At 36.0% G+C, this 17447-nt stretch overlaps 1 protein-coding gene across 3 annotated transcripts in view; it reads left to right on the plus strand.

Annotated features, from left to right (window-relative positions):
* The first annotated feature begins 489 nt into the window (after positions 1-489).
* LOC122015537 (phospholipase ABHD3-like) overlaps positions 490-17447 on the plus strand; it is a 31020-nt gene continuing 14062 nt past the window's right edge. For 2 of the 3 annotated variants that reach the window (XM_042572489.1, XM_042572490.1), the window contains exons 1-5: positions 490-843; positions 934-1023; positions 1486-1547; positions 2434-2534; positions 3738-3827. In XM_042572489.1, the coding sequence (XP_042428423.1) occupies positions 575-843; positions 934-1023; positions 1486-1547; positions 2434-2534; positions 3738-3827 (612 nt within the window). In that variant the 5' untranslated portion in view covers positions 490-574. The remainder of the gene's footprint in view (positions 844-933; positions 1024-1485; positions 1548-2433; positions 2535-3737; positions 3828-17447) is intronic. The other variant, XM_042572491.1, reaches the window with a different exon arrangement.

Raw genomic sequence — 17447 nt, forward strand, 5'->3', positions numbered from 1 at the left:
ATCAACGATGAGAAGTATTTGATGTGAGCATTATCATATATATATATATTTTACATCAATTGTTGATTGTGATAGTTGTTTTTTTGAGTTCCCTTTCCCTTGAATTCAAGTCTAAATAAGCCTCGATAAATGTTTTTGTTTGAATCTAGTTGACTCAGTTTTCCTCCCATTTATTGAAATCTAGATATAAAACCTTATTTACCAATGGCTATCATTCTAGCTATCTTAAATATTTGCTTAGTGGACAATTTTAACTATTTCAAACTTATTCAATGAAATTAATTGGATTTATTTATTTTTTAAGTCTGACGATTTGTATTCAATTTCAACCATATATTCTAATAGCTAGCTTTCTAATCAATTAAACATATCTTACGAGTCTACCCACTCGTTGATTGGCCAGAGACACGTGGCTTATCAGCAGGGCCGCTTGGCAGATACTCGATGTGTAAGTTAAAACAATTTCAGGTATTTCGAAAACCCCACAAACTTGCCGGCGGCTATACCCCATCGTTTATGAAAACGGGACGTCGTCGCCGTAGCCGTCGCTCTCGCGAATCCTCCTCACTCCGCCATGTCGCCGGAATCCATGGCGTCCGACTGCTGCACCGATGAGGTCTCCGCCTCAGAGCTCGTTTTCCGCGCCGCCTCCATGGTGCCGGCTGCCCATTACCTTCTTGCCTGCCTCATCGTCCTCCTCGTCTTCGTCTATAACTTATTGGAGTTCCACTTCTTCAGGGATCTTCTCCGTGGATTCAGGGGAGATCCGGTAGTTCTGACCTTCAATCCGAATTCGTATATCTACGAAGGAATCGTCGCCAAATGCCGAATGCTTCGAGGGAGGTGAATCATACTCCACCCTGATTCCCTTTGGTTTATTTCAGTGTCGATTTTGGTTGCAGGGTCAGGTGATGACTAGTGTCTTTTGTTCAGGTATGTTCCCACTCCGTGGCTTCCGAGTCCCCATCTTCAGACGGCATTCTTGCATTTTTATGGAAGGCCTCCTAACGTTTCCTACAGAAGGTTCTTAGAACTCACTTCATTGCTTTTTTGCCTTGATTTTTCCATGGAATCGTATAGTGACCTGGATTTTGTAAACAATCATATTGAGTCGTCTTTGTTCAACCCCATTCAGTAAAATTTTATGGGTTAGCCTCTACTAGTCAAAGACTATCCGTTTCTAAAGATCACTTTATAGGGGGTCTGAAGATGCTCTCTTTGTTGTTCCTAGATGGGTACTGTTCTTATGTCCTGCAAAATTAGATCCACATTTTTTTTTCTGCCAAAAGAATTTCAACAAGGAACAACATAGCTTCATACTCCTACTTTGTCTATGAATGTTTTCTCTTTTCATTCTCTCTCAGATGCTTCTATAATATAATGTTCTGTAATTGAGATAGATCGTGTTTTTTTTTTTTTTTTAATGTTCATCTATTGATTTTATAAGTATCAAAAGCTTTGATGAATACTAGGTTTACGTTTCAGGCAATTATTCTGCACACATGATGGTGGAACCATTGCTTTGGATTGGTTGCTTGCATCTGATGGTAAGATTAATATTTTCAGTGTGTTTGAATGCCAGATTGCTATTCTAGGGTTATTGATGTGTGTCACACTGATACAAAACTTCAAACATGACAATTAATCTTCCAAAGCCCTTGTTAAATAAATTTATTTTTGCTAACTTTTTCAGCATTTGCTAATGAACCAAGGGTTGACATATGTGTGTCTCAACTGTAGAGTGGCAGAAACTGATTCCATCCTCTTCAGGATTTCATGAGTACTACTAAAAGTTCAAATTATTTACAACATAATTATGGTGTGAAAAATTTTCCTTAATACTTCACTTGAGTTCTAGTTGTAGATGCTAATTGTTAGCTTTGGTAGTTACATTTCTGAAGTAAATTCCCTTTTGTTGATTTATGCTTCTAAAGATTCTTGATCAGATCATTCTGAACAAGTTCTGTCTTGCATTATGTGTTTTATATAAATCTGTAGCTAAACAGGTTATACATAAATTCTTTGTAAACTATTTTATTATTAACTTTTTATCAAATCTTGCACAAATTTGCGGGTTGCCATCCATCACATATTCTTCCTTTAGGAATTTCAGTTGTAACTTGTAGTGATATAAGATTCTAAGGAAAAAGGCCCTAAAGGAGTAAGGAAAGATAGATAGTTGCCTCTGTGGATAAAGTAATAACAATATTTGCAAAATAGAATCTCTTTTTTCTATGATCCATGCAAACTGTTGAAGTATTAGCAGAGTTTTCTTCACTTTGTCAGCATCTCCTATTGAGTATTCTCGAAAACACATTTTCTATAAGGTAGGAAAAAATTAATTTCTATTCTAGTTTCATTTGTAATCCATTGCAACTGAAAATTTCTTTCATGTCAAGTTTGATATGACTAAAGTTCATTTGTGTTTTGCAGTTGCAGGAGATTCCTATTACAAGGACAAGTCCATAACACAAGATGATACTACTCCTATCGTAGTTGTAATCCCTGGACTAACAAGTGATTCTGATTCTCCTGTATGTTTCCTTCTACAAGACTGATAGTTGCTACTTCTTGAAAGATATTCATAGATATATTTAATATAAGTAACTATGAGATTAGAATCCTAATCTACTGTAGTAAAGTTACAATAAGTGAATGATGAGGGAAAAGAATCACCAAATTTGTTCTGTCATTAAAAAGACATTTTCAGCGTTTAGTGCCTTTGAATCTGTGAGGTTTCTTGATAATCTTGATGAATTGAAAGGGAGCTTAAAAAATTAGGAATCTTTTACCTAAATATTGAATTTTTTTCTGCCAAACCACAGAGTTGGACAAGCCTTTTTTATGTTGGTAGAATTTCTGTTTTAACTGAAGGCACACCAAAGATCATTTGTTTATCACCAATGTTATCAATTTATAGGGTATATATAATAATTTTGTGCAGGAAGCTTTGAGAATGCTTGTGCGCCATGAATTATTATTTTTCTCTTATTCATAATTAAGAAGAAGTTTTGTATGTGATCCAAAATATGAAATCCTTTTCTACAATTAATTGTTATTGGTTTTCTTTTGGACAAACTAGGTATTTTTGAGAAGGATTATGTATTTTTGGGAGCTAAATGAGACTAATATCAGTGACTTAGCTTTAAGATTTTTTTTTCGGCACATTATTAATAGGAGTATTGTTTCTCAAGCCCCGTTGGGTCATATCATGATGATCAAGAAGCAGACAAGGGATTATCCATGGAATGTAGCCTAACACAAGACACCTACCAGTAAGCTGAACCTCACATATTCTTCTTAGGAATCGAAGACCTGCTTTGGGTTGTGAATTGGAACCTTGATTGAAGTGAAGGCTTAGTTATGTGAGATTGATAACACCCTGTTAGCTCACTTATGACACCAGGAAGCAAATGAAGCCTTTCGTTCCTAGATGATGCTACCATTTTGTCACATGACTTAAGTTCATCAAGTTATTGTTCGAAGTGCAGTTTCTCCTAGTTTTATTTTTCTACACACCCATCTTTTTTATTCATGAATTCAGGCCAGATGTTGAAGACCACAAACACTTTGTTGCTCCTTCTATTTTGTTGTTATATCTAGTTGGACCCGACTAATTCTGTGCCCTTGTGGAGTTTTCACTTTAAAAAACATTTCAAGTTGAGATCTAGTATTTGCCAGGCAGTACGTCAAGCATTTCAAATTATTGACATCTTAGCATCAACACAAATCTGCAGTACCTCAAGCATTTGACATATAGTTTGGCAAAGCAAGGGCAGAACATTGTGGTGAGCAACCATCGTGGATTGGCTGGCATTTCCATTACAGTAAGATTGACTTTAATTTTTATTTGCTTGTTTGACTTAGTAGGTAATTTTCCCTGTGAATTCATGTGGCAAGTGTGATAACTAGTATGTATTCTTTATCCCTCACTCTACTTTCTTTTCTTCATTCACTATGCTTTCACTACAATCCTTTATGGATCACTAGTATATATGAACCTTGCTAAACAAATATAATTGTTGTTCTTATTTTAGTTATTCTATCTAAACTCTATTTTAGTATGAGACAATATAAGCTACGTGGAATACATTGTAAATTCATCAGTTACTTTTTTATTTCCCTCATTAAAGAAGTGCATGTGTCAATCATAGATTTGATAATGCAAATTGGAAATTCAATTTTAAAATTTTAAACTTTGTAAAATTTTATTTTGGTAATTTTATTTAGGAAAATAAGTTAATAAAGGTAGAATTTAATTTTGTTACTCCCTTATCCATAAAATAGGAGATTATTCCAATTTTGATCCATTTTTTTAGGTACAGAATTCCTTTTTCATATCTTTAATAGACACCCCAACCTCTCTATATTAATCATTTTCTTTATAATAATTGTTGAATTTTGAAAGATTGAGTTTGGTATTACATCATTAATTGTATTAGGAACTCTTCGTTGGCTTGTGTCATTCTTATTTTACGACTGTTTTAGACTCCTAAAGAAGTTGACTCCTAAACCATCTCTTAGTGTAACATATATCTTTCCTCTTCCCATGCTACTTTTGTAGCCTCCACTAGTATGTTGCCCTTCTTTGAAGTTCCTCATTGACAAATTGAGTTGAGGATCTCTCATTCTCTAGCCTATCAATCCCACCTGAATTCTTCAGACAAGCCTACTAAGATACGTTTGTCCTCCCCTCAAGTTTACAAACTAGAAACTCTTGCTAAAGTCCTCTATTAGATTTGAGAGTTGCACACCCATGCTTCTCAACAAGGTTTGATAAACCATTCTTGATACCTTTACACTATGGGAGAAGGCTACGATCCCCCAGGGAGGATAAGGTCACGTGATGCTGTCACAAGTCAAAGGGTTTTATCCTTATACACTCAATAAGCACCTCACTCGTAATAATATCCACTGTTGCATTATAACTACAAAATAACCATCAATTGAAGACAACTATAATAACAATAAATGCTAGAAATTTTGTTAACTTAAAAATATCTTGACATAATGTTATAACTCATTCTGACAATTGGACCATGCTCACATTAACAATACAACAAAGGAAAATGCATAAAGAAAATAAAAAAAGACACAAATAAACCCATATCTAATGAGGTCCTCAGGTATATTTGAGCACGATCAATATCTAACAAAAATTAAATCTCGAAAGGTCGCCTCGAATCTATAAATCCAGAGGTTAAAGGAAAAATGATGCATGAGTTACAAGTGCAAAGTAGGGTAAGAGGGGATGTGCATGATATAATATCTCATATAAATAAAATATTTAGCAACTTAAAATGTATTTTATATCCTTTTAACATCAAATAATCATAAGAGTGCTTGTTATTTCTCTTTAATTCTTCTTAAGCAATTTCATCATTATCGTTATAAGTTGTTTTCCATCTTATTTTGTATGAAAATTAATATATATTATATAGAGAATGGATGACTCTCAATTCACATAGTAAAGGATGCATCATATATAATATATAAGGGTAAATGATCCACAATCTACTGAATAAGGAATGTGTCATATATTTATAAATATAGAAGGGGAGCTTGGGCGTAGCTGTAAAGTTGCTACCGTGTGACTTGGAGGTTACAGGTTCTAGTCTCAGAAACAACCTTTTACAAAGTAGGATAAGGCTGCGTACAAATAGACCCTTCCCGGGACCCCGTATTGGCAGGAGCTTCGTGCACCAATTGCCCTTTTAGAGGGTAAACAACCCATAATCCATACAGTAAAGGATGCATTGTATATAGAGGTTAATAATATGAAATTCACCTAGTACAAATTGTGTTATCACTAATAACAAAGGTATACAATAATTAAGCAATAAAAAACTATAAGCATTATAAAAGGACAAACAAATAAAAGACAAGTATAAGGCAAGAGTGTAGAGTATTTGTGAGATAAAATCCCCCATGCTTATCACCCACATATATCCATCAATGTGTACAACAAGAAACAAGTACAATGAAATATTTATTTATTTTATTTTAATTACCCCTAATAGATTTATCTGTACCCCTATTTCATCATGCAAGAACTTCCTTTAATTTCTCCCCTTCTAAAATAATATATTCTGTATATCTTGTAATTTTACTTAATCAATTTAATCATGTTCAAGGAAAATATCAAATGGAAGTTAGGTTGCACTAGCGATCCCATGCAACTCTAAGCTCCTTTGGCATTAAAAAGAAACTCAAAAGCAAGGGCCTTAAACAAAACTTTTTCATCTATGCACATAGGGCTAAACTCTTCCTCAAGAAGCATTGATTAACTTTTGATGCAACAATATAAAGACTAAATTTTAATTCAATTATAGATTAGAAGTAGCATACCAAAAGCGACAAATATAGCATACCCGAAAGGCTTTTAATTTTGTTGTGGCTAAAGGAGAACAAGAACTATAACTATAAGCAACTGGGATCTAAACACTAATTGAACAAAATGAGACACATGCTGAAATTGATTCAAGAGAGTATTAGAAAGGAAACAAAATAATTTGAGACTAGTCTCTTGCCATGAAGATTCACTCCAAACTATTTCCCCATAAAGCCTGGTAGGAGATTCATAGATGATGACACAAGTTGTTCCAATTGAATGAATAAGTTTCAAGTTCGAGTTTCAAAGGACCAAGATGAAAGTGAGACAAATAAAAGGATCTCATTATCAACAAAGCAAGGAGAGGAGGGGGCTTTCTATACCCTTGCTCTTTGGTGATTGGAATATACATGACACCAAGTAGGGTCGTTGGACACTAAAGAAAACAACCCCACTTCATGTCTTGTTGCTTGTGCTAAAGAAACAAAGGAGGGGCTTTCATTGTTTGTGCTGAAGGAAAAAGCAATGAAGAGGGATCAACAACAATGACAACATGGTGGTCGTGGTGTCGTAGGTGAGGCAATGATTATAAGGCTATGTGTGAGTAGAGGGGAAGATGACGCCGAGCGGAATATGTATATTATTTTGGGGCATGAAGTCGCAAAGGAATTAACAAGAAAACAAGAGAGAGTAACACAAAAAAAAGGAGTAGCCGAAATTAGGCTTAAACCTATTATGAAATCAAGAGCGCAAAGAAAAAGAGATCTAGCCATAACGTGGCTTAAGCGAAACCAATTGATTCAATATCAAAATAACTTGTCCTAAACATCATCTAAGCATAGGTTTATATAGTTTTCAAAATCCTCAAAAAAATTAAATTGAAAATTAACCAACGAGACTTAGTCCCCTAAGATTAAGGAACTTAAACCGAAAAAATCTATTTAAAGGGACGACTAGGGTTAAGGACAATGCTAGCTATAATCAAGGTTCTAAAATTGGCTAAGTGCTAGTCAGACGGTAGATCAGCGCCTATCCCTTGATTTATGTGGATTGTGGACAATGTCATATGTAAATCTGAATGTTGTCTTAAACAATTTCATAGCAATAGAGATCTAACTATGTATGCTGAAATAAATGCATACTTTCCCAAAAAATGAAAAACTAGAAAAGAAAACTAACAGTTTTGTACAAAGAAAATATAATAGACTCAGTAAATACGAGCAAAAGAAACAGTTGAACAATAAAACATGTAGTAAGTCATCATAATCATGTAGTAAACAATAGAACATTTATCCAACTCGAATTTTAAAACCTTGTTATAAGCTAAAACAACTTTAGTGGTGGAAAACATTAGAAAATAGTAGCAAGAGTTCAATTCAAGATTACATCATTGTGAACCACTAAGCAAAATATAATTGTCGAATAACATAAGTCATGCCTTAACAAAATGAGTTCAAAATTACACAACTAATAATATCTCATAGACTTATATTTATTCTACTTCTTCTTCTCTATAATTTCAATAACTTGTTCTTCATCGAACAAACTTAATATCATTATTGTGATCCTCCTCTTTTTCTTCGTATGTAAAATTATCTTCATGAAGTTCTCTCACACTAGAACTTCTTTGGGATTGTAGATTTTCATCTTCTCCACTTGCTTCATCAACATTTGCCAAGTGAGCCCGGAACCTAGTTCAATTTCATCATCTTCCCCACCATCCACAATCCAACCTTGTGCATTTGAAGCATCTTTTGCAAGAAGGACATCGACATTCCTTTCTTTTTCTCTTTTTTTGTTTGTTCAACAATCTAGCATTAAATTGGACAAATACTAGATTTTCAACCTGTTGACATCCAAACTATTTCTTTTCTTTGTATGAATCTAAAAAAAAGAGAAAGTAAATATTATAGTTAGTACATGAATATAAACTTTAAAAATTATAGCTACTTTAAGTAAAGACTGAAAGTTTAAAACTTACTCCTTTAAATATACTCCAATTTCTTTTACACCCAGATGAACTTATAGTTAATGAAAGTATCCTTAATGCCACCCTTAGCAAGTTGGGTGTATGAGCACCGTATGTACTCCACCATACACATGGATCAAATGTATCATCATTTTTTTCACATGCTTTTGCTGCCAATGCTTTTCTAAATAACCCAATCTTATCTCTATATTTTACAAATTCCTTATTAATAATTGCATCTTGTAGATCTAACTCATTGGCATGCAAAATTTCCATGCATTCAAAAATCCTCGTCGCGACCTCCTCATAAAGAGCAATAGAACTATCTTTATAGTAAAAATAGGGATTCAACAAAAAGGCAGTGGTATGCAATGATGTATCAAGTCTGTCCTTCATTTTTGACTCAATAATGACTATGATAGGCTGATAATTTGAGTCCACGTTGTTCAGGGCCAACTTGATATCATTTTTAGCTTGAAGAAGCTCCCCATATAGAAATCTCATCGATGACTTTCTATCTCCATCTACCAATCGAAGAACTCTTACCAAAGGAGCAAATATTTTCAAACAAAGTGTCACACCATTCCAAAAACTCATGCTTATCACCATTTACATTTCTCCCACAGATCGCCTGTAAACATGACCCTTAAACTAGCTTTTTTTTTAATCAAACTTTGTAATGTGAGAAAATTTGATGTAAACTTGGTAACTCCTGGTCGGACTATGTCTCTTTTCTTCGTGAAACTTGTCATCAATGACAAAGTCTTATGGTGAGCAATAGATGAAAATGGTAAAAGACTTGACTTGCTTAATAACCTTTTTATATTGTGGAAACTTGCCAATACTTTCAAGCATGAGATTAATGGTGTGAGTTGCACATGAACTTCAAAAGATCCTAGGTCGCTTTTCCCTCATCAATTTGGCTATAGCCATATTATTGGTGGCATTGTTTGTTACAATCTGAACAATATTCTGAGCTCCAACTTGTTCAACACACTTGTCAACATATTCAAAAAAAAGTTCAGCTGTTTGTGCCTCATCTGAAGACTCCTTAGACTCTAAAAATGTAGTACCCAGCTTGCAATTAACACATATTTAAGATGCTTCTTCTTTTTCTATCACTCCATGCATCTGTCATGATCGAGCACCCATTCTTTTCCCATTCTTCTTTGTGTTTCTTTAGCAGTTGCTTTGTTCTTTCAACTTCGGCTTTCAAGCTCCCTAAGTTGATATTGAGTTGGAGGCTTAAATCCTGGTCCAAATTGACTCACTACCTCCATTAGTTGCTTGAAGCTATCATTATCAACAACATTAAATGGGATTCCATTTTCATAAACCCATCTCACAACATATTGTTGAACTTGTTGAGTTCTCTCTTTGAAAAGAGCCTCATTTATATTTTTTTAGCGAAGCACTTTACTCCCACTAGAGCCTGCATTTTTTGGAGTAATTGCTGATGCATATCTATCCATGGGGCCAAGTAGAAAAGGTTTTTTAATTCCATCTATCCCTTTAATTTCAAGACCTTCTTCATCAAGAGAAATAGTCACCTCTGCTCTGCAACTTTGTTCTTCCATTATTTTGTTTTTCTTTCTGTTCCTTCCTTCTAAAATAACCTTTTTGCACTTATTTTTATGTTCTTGAGATGCTTTTCGACAACTAGATACATTTCTAGGTATATTTACTATGTGCTCCTTGATCCTACACTCCCCCCGACATCATTTTTTTCACACAACTTGCATTTAATTTTGTCGAGGTTCTTAGGATCAATTAATATCCTAAATTCCTATCCAATATCATTTGACTTTCTCCTAAGAATCTCAGATTCAAGTTGAGTGGCAGATGCCGTCAAAGATGGATTGCTTGCCATTGTGATAACCTGAGAAAATTATATATAACATAACAAAATTTAATTATACAAAGCAAAATATAGCATTAACAAGTCTGAGAATATTTTTTTATATATCTTAATCTAATTAATAAAATTTATTATATATATATATATATATATATAATCTGATTTATATAAATTAATAATATTTGTTGGATTTTTTTAAATTTTAATATAATTTTAATATGATTAATATAAATTAATAATATATAAAATTTATAAATCTGATTTATATAAAATTATAAATTAATAATATTTATTGGAATTTTTAAATTTTTAATATAATTTTTATATTTTAAAATCTGATTTATATAAATTAATAATATTTATTAGAATTTTCTAAATTTTAAATATAATTTTTAAATCTGTTATATAAATTAATAATATTTATTAAAAATAAATTTTAAATATATTATTTATATATTTAAATCTGATTATATAAATTAATTATGTTTATTAGAATTTTAAATATAATCTTTATATATTTAAATTTGTTTTATATAAATTAATAATATTTATTAAAAAAGTAAATTTTAAATATATTTAATTGGGATAATTTAATTAGGCTTTATGAAATCCTATTATTGAAATTATATCCCAGTTGGGAGTTATTTTATTTCATTAAATCCTAAAACAAATTATGCATGGTATTGAAAAACCACGCGATGACTGTCGCCACCACCGCCTCGTGGGAGGCCTCCGGCGCCGCCGGACGCGTCCGATGTTGCTTCTAGCGCCGTCAGAAGCGTCACGGAAAGCTTCCGGCACCATTGGAAGCATCCCGAGATGTCGCCGGACATGTCCTGCGACGCTTCCGGTGGCTGTGGACGCGTCCCGCGACGCGTTCGACATCGCCGGAGACGTGTTGTGACGATGACTCATCAGGAAAAACAAAATAAAAATAACTGAAACAAAGAAAAAAGTAAAAACTTACCGGAAGTAACTACCGCGGCGATGAGAGAAGACGAAGAGCCTCTTCACGCAAACGCAAAAGAGCAAATTAGGATTTTCGATTTACAAACATATTAAAACTTAAAAGCCTAAAATATCTGTGTCGCAGCGCAGAGGCCCGTCGAGGGCCGCCTAGGTTACCCACCTGCTAGGTTTTCGGCGCGGCCTGCCGCCGCACAACGCCTAGGCAGCCGCCTAGGGCATTTTTTTCGAACACATGGCTATAATTAAGGAAAAAATTAACAGAACTTAATAACAAAACCAAAAAGACGCGGATCCAAAATCTCCCTCAGCCCATGCCGTGTTTGCCCACATGACCAAGCCATGTTGGGTTCGATTAGGTCTCGTTGTCATGCCTTGTCTTGTTTGGATCCCCTCCCGCATCAGTCGCTCGGAGTTGAAGAGAATTTGTCCTCGAGTTTAGGGTGGGTGTATCTGGCGCACAACACAAGGACTTGGGTGTTTCATAACTGATTCAAAAAAATGATACAATCCATTTATCTTGCCAAGGGAGGATAGCAGTCCCATGAATACGCTGAGAAGGTCGTGCTTTAAGAACGTCCATTGATAACATAATGAAGTGAGCCCTTTTCTGAACCATGGACTGGCTTTCGATTATGCAACAAGCCATAAGAAACTCCATTGTCATCGTAACCTGATCAAAAATATTCTGCACAATTATATCACCGTTGAAAATAAATTTGTTTTCAAGTTGACTCCAAACAACGATGAAAAATCGAACTGCACAAAACACACTCTTTTCAACAGAAACCATAAAAGTGTTGGGGGGCCTCATTACTATACCGTGAGTATGATAAAGATCTATAGAGAAATTTCTGAATTCGAAATACCAGTTCCTGGATTCTGTAATAATCTCTGAATAACTCAGCATGCTTATTAGTGACTTCAACTTTGTTTCAATACCTGGATTAATACTCAAGTATAGAAAGGAATCTTGTTCAGAAGGATTGAAGCTTAAGAGAGATGTTCTCAAACAACTTAGAGCTTCCATTCCAATCTGATCATTCATTCGTTTACGCAAACCCAATCTGCCAAAAACATTACTACCTTGGTTGCATCCTCAGTTTCAGCAGTAGTTTTTAGAGTAATTAATAGAGTTCCTAGCCCTCTTGACTCTGAACTTCTATGGGATCTTGTGGTTATCACCGAACCTGTGGTAAGTGCTGAGAATACCGAACAAAATCCTTTTAAAGCGGGATCAACCTGCTGCATAGTCTTAACAGTAATTCGGATAGCAAATTGAAGAAGATGGCATGAAGCATTACTTGCTGAATACAAAGTTGTATCACTTTGTACATGTGTGTGTTCATCATCCCTATGCAATATATTGCTTTTAAAGAACGACGACAATGTTGGTAACAACAATCGTAAGGGTTTTAGTTGGCCAAAACCAGCAAACCCATGGCAATTTTCCAGCTGCAGTGTAAGCACAAAATTTTGTTGAGCTTCCCTTCCTTGAAGCAAACTGTTTGAAGTCGATCTACCAAAGGGACTAACTTCCTTGCTCTGGAACCTGAATCCCTTAGGATATAACCCAATAAGCTTCTGATGTGGATGTGCATGCCGAACATATGTTTGAATAAACGTTCCTGGATATTTGTGGGAAAACCCAAGACAATACACTGTCCACTTTGGATTTTCAATATTCTTCGTACTAGGTGGTGTAACTTGTGGACCAGTGCTAATGTCAAGCTTCTTTGATGCATCATTAGCTGTTAATAGAGTATAGAGAGGTCTTCTTTGCCATGGCATAGTAGGGAACATGGTGTTGGAGCAATCCCAATGATCCGTGCGACCATGTGTTTTGATATTTGGGCAAAGGGTTTAAGTTAGGTTCACCCTTATATTTGATATGTATATATGAGTGTGCAGGTTTGCAGGATACACATATGACTCAGTTTGATGGTTTCGGGTCCGGTGAAGGATGAAGCATCCGAAGGACCGTGGACAAGGCAGCAAGGACAAGGGTCGAGAGAAGCTACTTCGAGGCATATGCGAAGGATGACATTGGGGACGAGCCGTGGGCTTGAATGTATGAAGGACGAGAGCCAAAGGAAGTAGGCTTAAAGGCAAGAGATCAAAGCTGCGAAGAAGAGTTAAGTGAGTCGTGAGGGTCCGAGTGCGAGAGAAATGTACTCGGGAAGGGAAATCCTATATTTAGGGATTTACCAGTCGACTGTTACTGGACAGTCAACTGGGTAGAGCACAGAGAGTTTCTGGGCCCAAACGACAGGGATCAGTCGACTGGTGTAAGGACCACTGGTAAAGAGCCGTTAGAGAGACGTTGGCCGGACACTAGTTGACTGGTGCAAAGACCAGTCGATTGATAACGGTAAAAATAGCAAGACTGTTTCTTCCAAGCTCTATATAAGGGAGCTTGGGATGGCTAGCCAAAGTTGACGAAATTAGATGTAGTTAACTCTAATTAGTAGTCACTAAGTACTCAAGGTTTTCCTTGTGTCCAAGAGGTCTTGGTTGGAGTTGTGGTGAGGTTTCTCCACCCACAAGGAGTCTTGAGATAGCCGGAGTTTGCCGGGGGCTAATTCACCGAAGGATTGAGGGATCGTCCACCTTATGGACAGCCATGGAGTAGGAGCCCTAATCTCCGAACCACGTTAAAGGAAACGTGTTAGCGCTTTGCATTTCTTTCTTAGTCTTTAGTTTTCATATTTGTATTCGTATTCGTATTTGTTTGTTTTCCGCTGTGCACTAACGAATATATAGAAAGCGATCAACTTGGGGTCAATGTCTATTCAATCCCTTTCTAGCCGGCCATACGATCCCCAACACATGGCTGTGCCTAGGGACACGATCAGACTGTGTTTGATTCTGCTTGTCTGCTATGTGCTCTTCTGCTAACACCAGTAGTTTTCCTTCTTCCGTAAAGGATGAATAAAGATGAAGAACAAGTACTTGATCATTTGGTGACTCCATGGTTATCTTTTAGAAGGAACGCATGTCATTCAATGACTTCTTATCACTATAGATGATGATGGTATCAGCTGAAGACATGTTAATGCTAGTAAGCAATCATGGCTGTTAGTTAAGAACAAAGTTCTCCCACATGTCCTATCTTTGAAATTCCTGGCTCACACACTCATAAGACTTATCACCAATTATTGAATACGAATATATAATTCTCTGGATTGACGTGTGTTCATAGCTTGTAGCAAGATCAAATTGTCCTAATAATTTAGTGTCACTAGAAGTTCTATTTAAAGGGTCCCGCTTGCTGCTATCATAAGAAGAAGAATCTATACTAGATTTAATCTAAAAAATAAGATCATCGGAATGGTTTTTAATGTGTTTCACGGATCCATCTCCTCCAAGATAGAACCACAAAATGGAGAGGCCATAGAATCGTAAAAAGGAGAGGTCGAAGCTAGGCATAAATGAAAGTCTAAAGGTCTTGTTGTCCTTTAGATATGAGAGGGGTCTAGCCATCTTGGAATAAATAAATATGCGGGCTAAGGAGGCAAATTCGACCTTAAAACAAGGTCAATTTATTGCTGGGTATCTTCCATAGGCGGTAATCTAGGAGAAAGATCTTCTGGAATAAATTCAGCACAGTCTGAAAATAATTGTTGCACATTGTCAACTCCTTCATCATTGTATATCATATCACAAATCTCTTCGGTCTTGCCTTTAGGTCTTCCTCAAATGGTTTACAATCAGTTGCTTGATATAATTTTATAAGAAGTTCATAATTACCTTGCTGGACAAAACATGAATCCGGAACGAATAAATGATCATCGTCTAGCACTTCGTCCGCTCCATAATCATCATATACTAGTTCAATATTTTCCTTAGTTTTGTATAGATCATGCTGAGCAAACTCCTCCATATAATCAACGATCAATCTAGCATCTCGCCTCAACGTGTGAAGTCATTGAGACAAAGGTTGTAGGAAACCAAATGGAAGGAATTGTCTCTCCATCTTTTTTTTCATTTTGTTCCAATCGGTGATCTTGATTTTGCCTCATCTTTTACGTGATTGTCTCAATTGTTCCCACCACGTCGATGCTCGATCCTTGAGTTTGGTGGAGACCAATTTTATTTTCATATGATCGGTCACTTCTTCATGGTAAAAAATCTGCTTTACTTCGTTGATCCAATCAACAAACTCCGTTGCTTGTTTTGTACCAAAAAACTCGGGTAGGTTAACTTGAAATCTGAGGTCTCCATGATGTTCCCGGATTTTGGCATAATTAAGATAGGGTCTTTGAAAGAAGAAGAAAAAAATCTTATGACAATGAACGTTGCAATCTCGGTGTTGGGCTTCCTCAATTGGAACCTGCCTGTTACAATCACCACAATGTTCTCGTGCTGTTAAACGTTGGGTTAACTCCGAGACTTGTAGATCTCAAGTATCTCATCTTGGGTGCTACAATCACGGTGCGAGACTTCCTCATTTAGAACCTGCCTGTTGCGACCACGAACATGTCCACGACAACCCTTCATTAGCTCTTGAGCTCTGATACCAACTGACGCCGAGCAGAATATGTATATTATTTCAGGGCGTGAAGTCGCAGAGGGATTAACAAGAAAACAAGAGAGAGTAATATAAAAATAAAGGAGTAGCTGAAATTAGGCTTAAACCTATTATGAAATCAAGAGCGCAAAGAAAAAGAGATGTAGCCTTAACATGTCTTAAGCGAAACCAATTGATTCAATATCAAAATAACTTGTCCTAAACATCATCTAAGCATAGGTTTATATAGCTCTCAAAACCCTTAAAAATATCTAAATGGAAAATTAACCAACAAGGCTTAGTATTAAGGACAAATTAACCAACAAAAAATCTAAACGGAAAATTAACCAACGAGACTTAGTCCCCTAAGATTAAGGGACTTAACAGAAAAAGTCTGTTTAAAGGGTCGGCTAGGGTTAAGGACAAGGCTAGCTATAATTAAGGAAAAAATTAACTAAACTTAATAAACATAGATAACCAATTAAGTAAACCCAAAAAGATGCGAATCCAAATCTCTCTCAACCCATGCCGTGTTTGCCCACACGACCAAGCCATATTGGGTTCGATTAGGCCTCATTGTCATGCCTTGTCTTGTTTGGATCCCCTCTTGCATTAGAAGAAAAGCAACAATGATGGTAGCATTGTGTGCAACAATGTCATATTGATGATAACATGAGAATTGTTGTGTGTGAATGACAAGGTGAGGGCGATGATGATGGTGGAGGTGTTGTGTGCCAATAAGGAGAGGGAGAGGGCAATGATCATGATGGAGGTACTAAGAGCAAATGAGGCGAGGGGGAGGGCAGTGATGATGGTAGATGTTGGTTGTTGTTTGTGCAGAAGAAAGGACAAAAATATATGGGTGGGGAGAAGGGTAGATTAGAGTATAATTGGTGTTTTTTAATATCAGTCCACCATTTTTTAAAAATCATAGGTAGGCCCTTATTTAAAAAAAAAACAATGTGAATACTCTTAATAGATGTTATAGCAAATCCTCCTCTAGTGACCTCCCAATACATGAGATTTCATTCGAGCAACCATCATGTTCCTCATTGTTGAAGATGTCGCCCTACCATAATTTATTGCAACCCACACTCAGACTACAATTGACCAATTCCGTGCCACCTATACGAGAAGTTAAACCATCCTTCTCACTATTATGTACTTCAAACCCCTCATTTTATTTCGAGAGGGCGAGTTGTCGTGCCTCAATTAAGAACTATCCTAATTAAAGCCACTTGCCATGACATGTGAATGTGATGGGATGAAACAAAACATAAATTGCATATGTGGGGTAGGGCGGGTATGAAATTGAATTTTTTATACTCCTCCCCTTTTTCCCCACATGAAGTTTAGTTCACAATATAGTTTATTGGTAATTATGTGTATTTTTTATCGCCTATCTCAAACATAACCCACATAAGAGGTTGATGGGAAAGAAAAATTCAACCCATAAATTGCCTCGCTTTCCATACGGGGTGGGGATAAGAAGTTAAACCACCACCCCATCCCCCCCCCTCATGATCTCATCCCATGGCCATCCCTATATTTGTTTGACTATCATTTAGCGCCAATGATAATCCCCTTAAGTCACTCCCTTTAGAATCTTGTTCTTCTTGCAAATCTAGCAACTCATTCTAACTAACCTTGTCACCTTATACTTGTAAGAAGTCCATGCTTGAAGGAAGAAGACCCAATACCAATAATAAGAAGGTTCATCACTTGGTAATGTGTTTATGACTTGACCCACCTTGATCTTCATTGTAGAGCCCCATGAGAATCTTGCAGTAACCTTTTTTGTGTTTACTCTAGC

The sequence above is a fragment of the Zingiber officinale genome, chromosome 8B (genome assembly GCF_018446385.1).
Source record: "Zingiber officinale cultivar Zhangliang chromosome 8B, Zo_v1.1, whole genome shotgun sequence".
NCBI classification, from domain to species: Eukaryota; Viridiplantae; Streptophyta; class Magnoliopsida; order Zingiberales; family Zingiberaceae; genus Zingiber; species Zingiber officinale.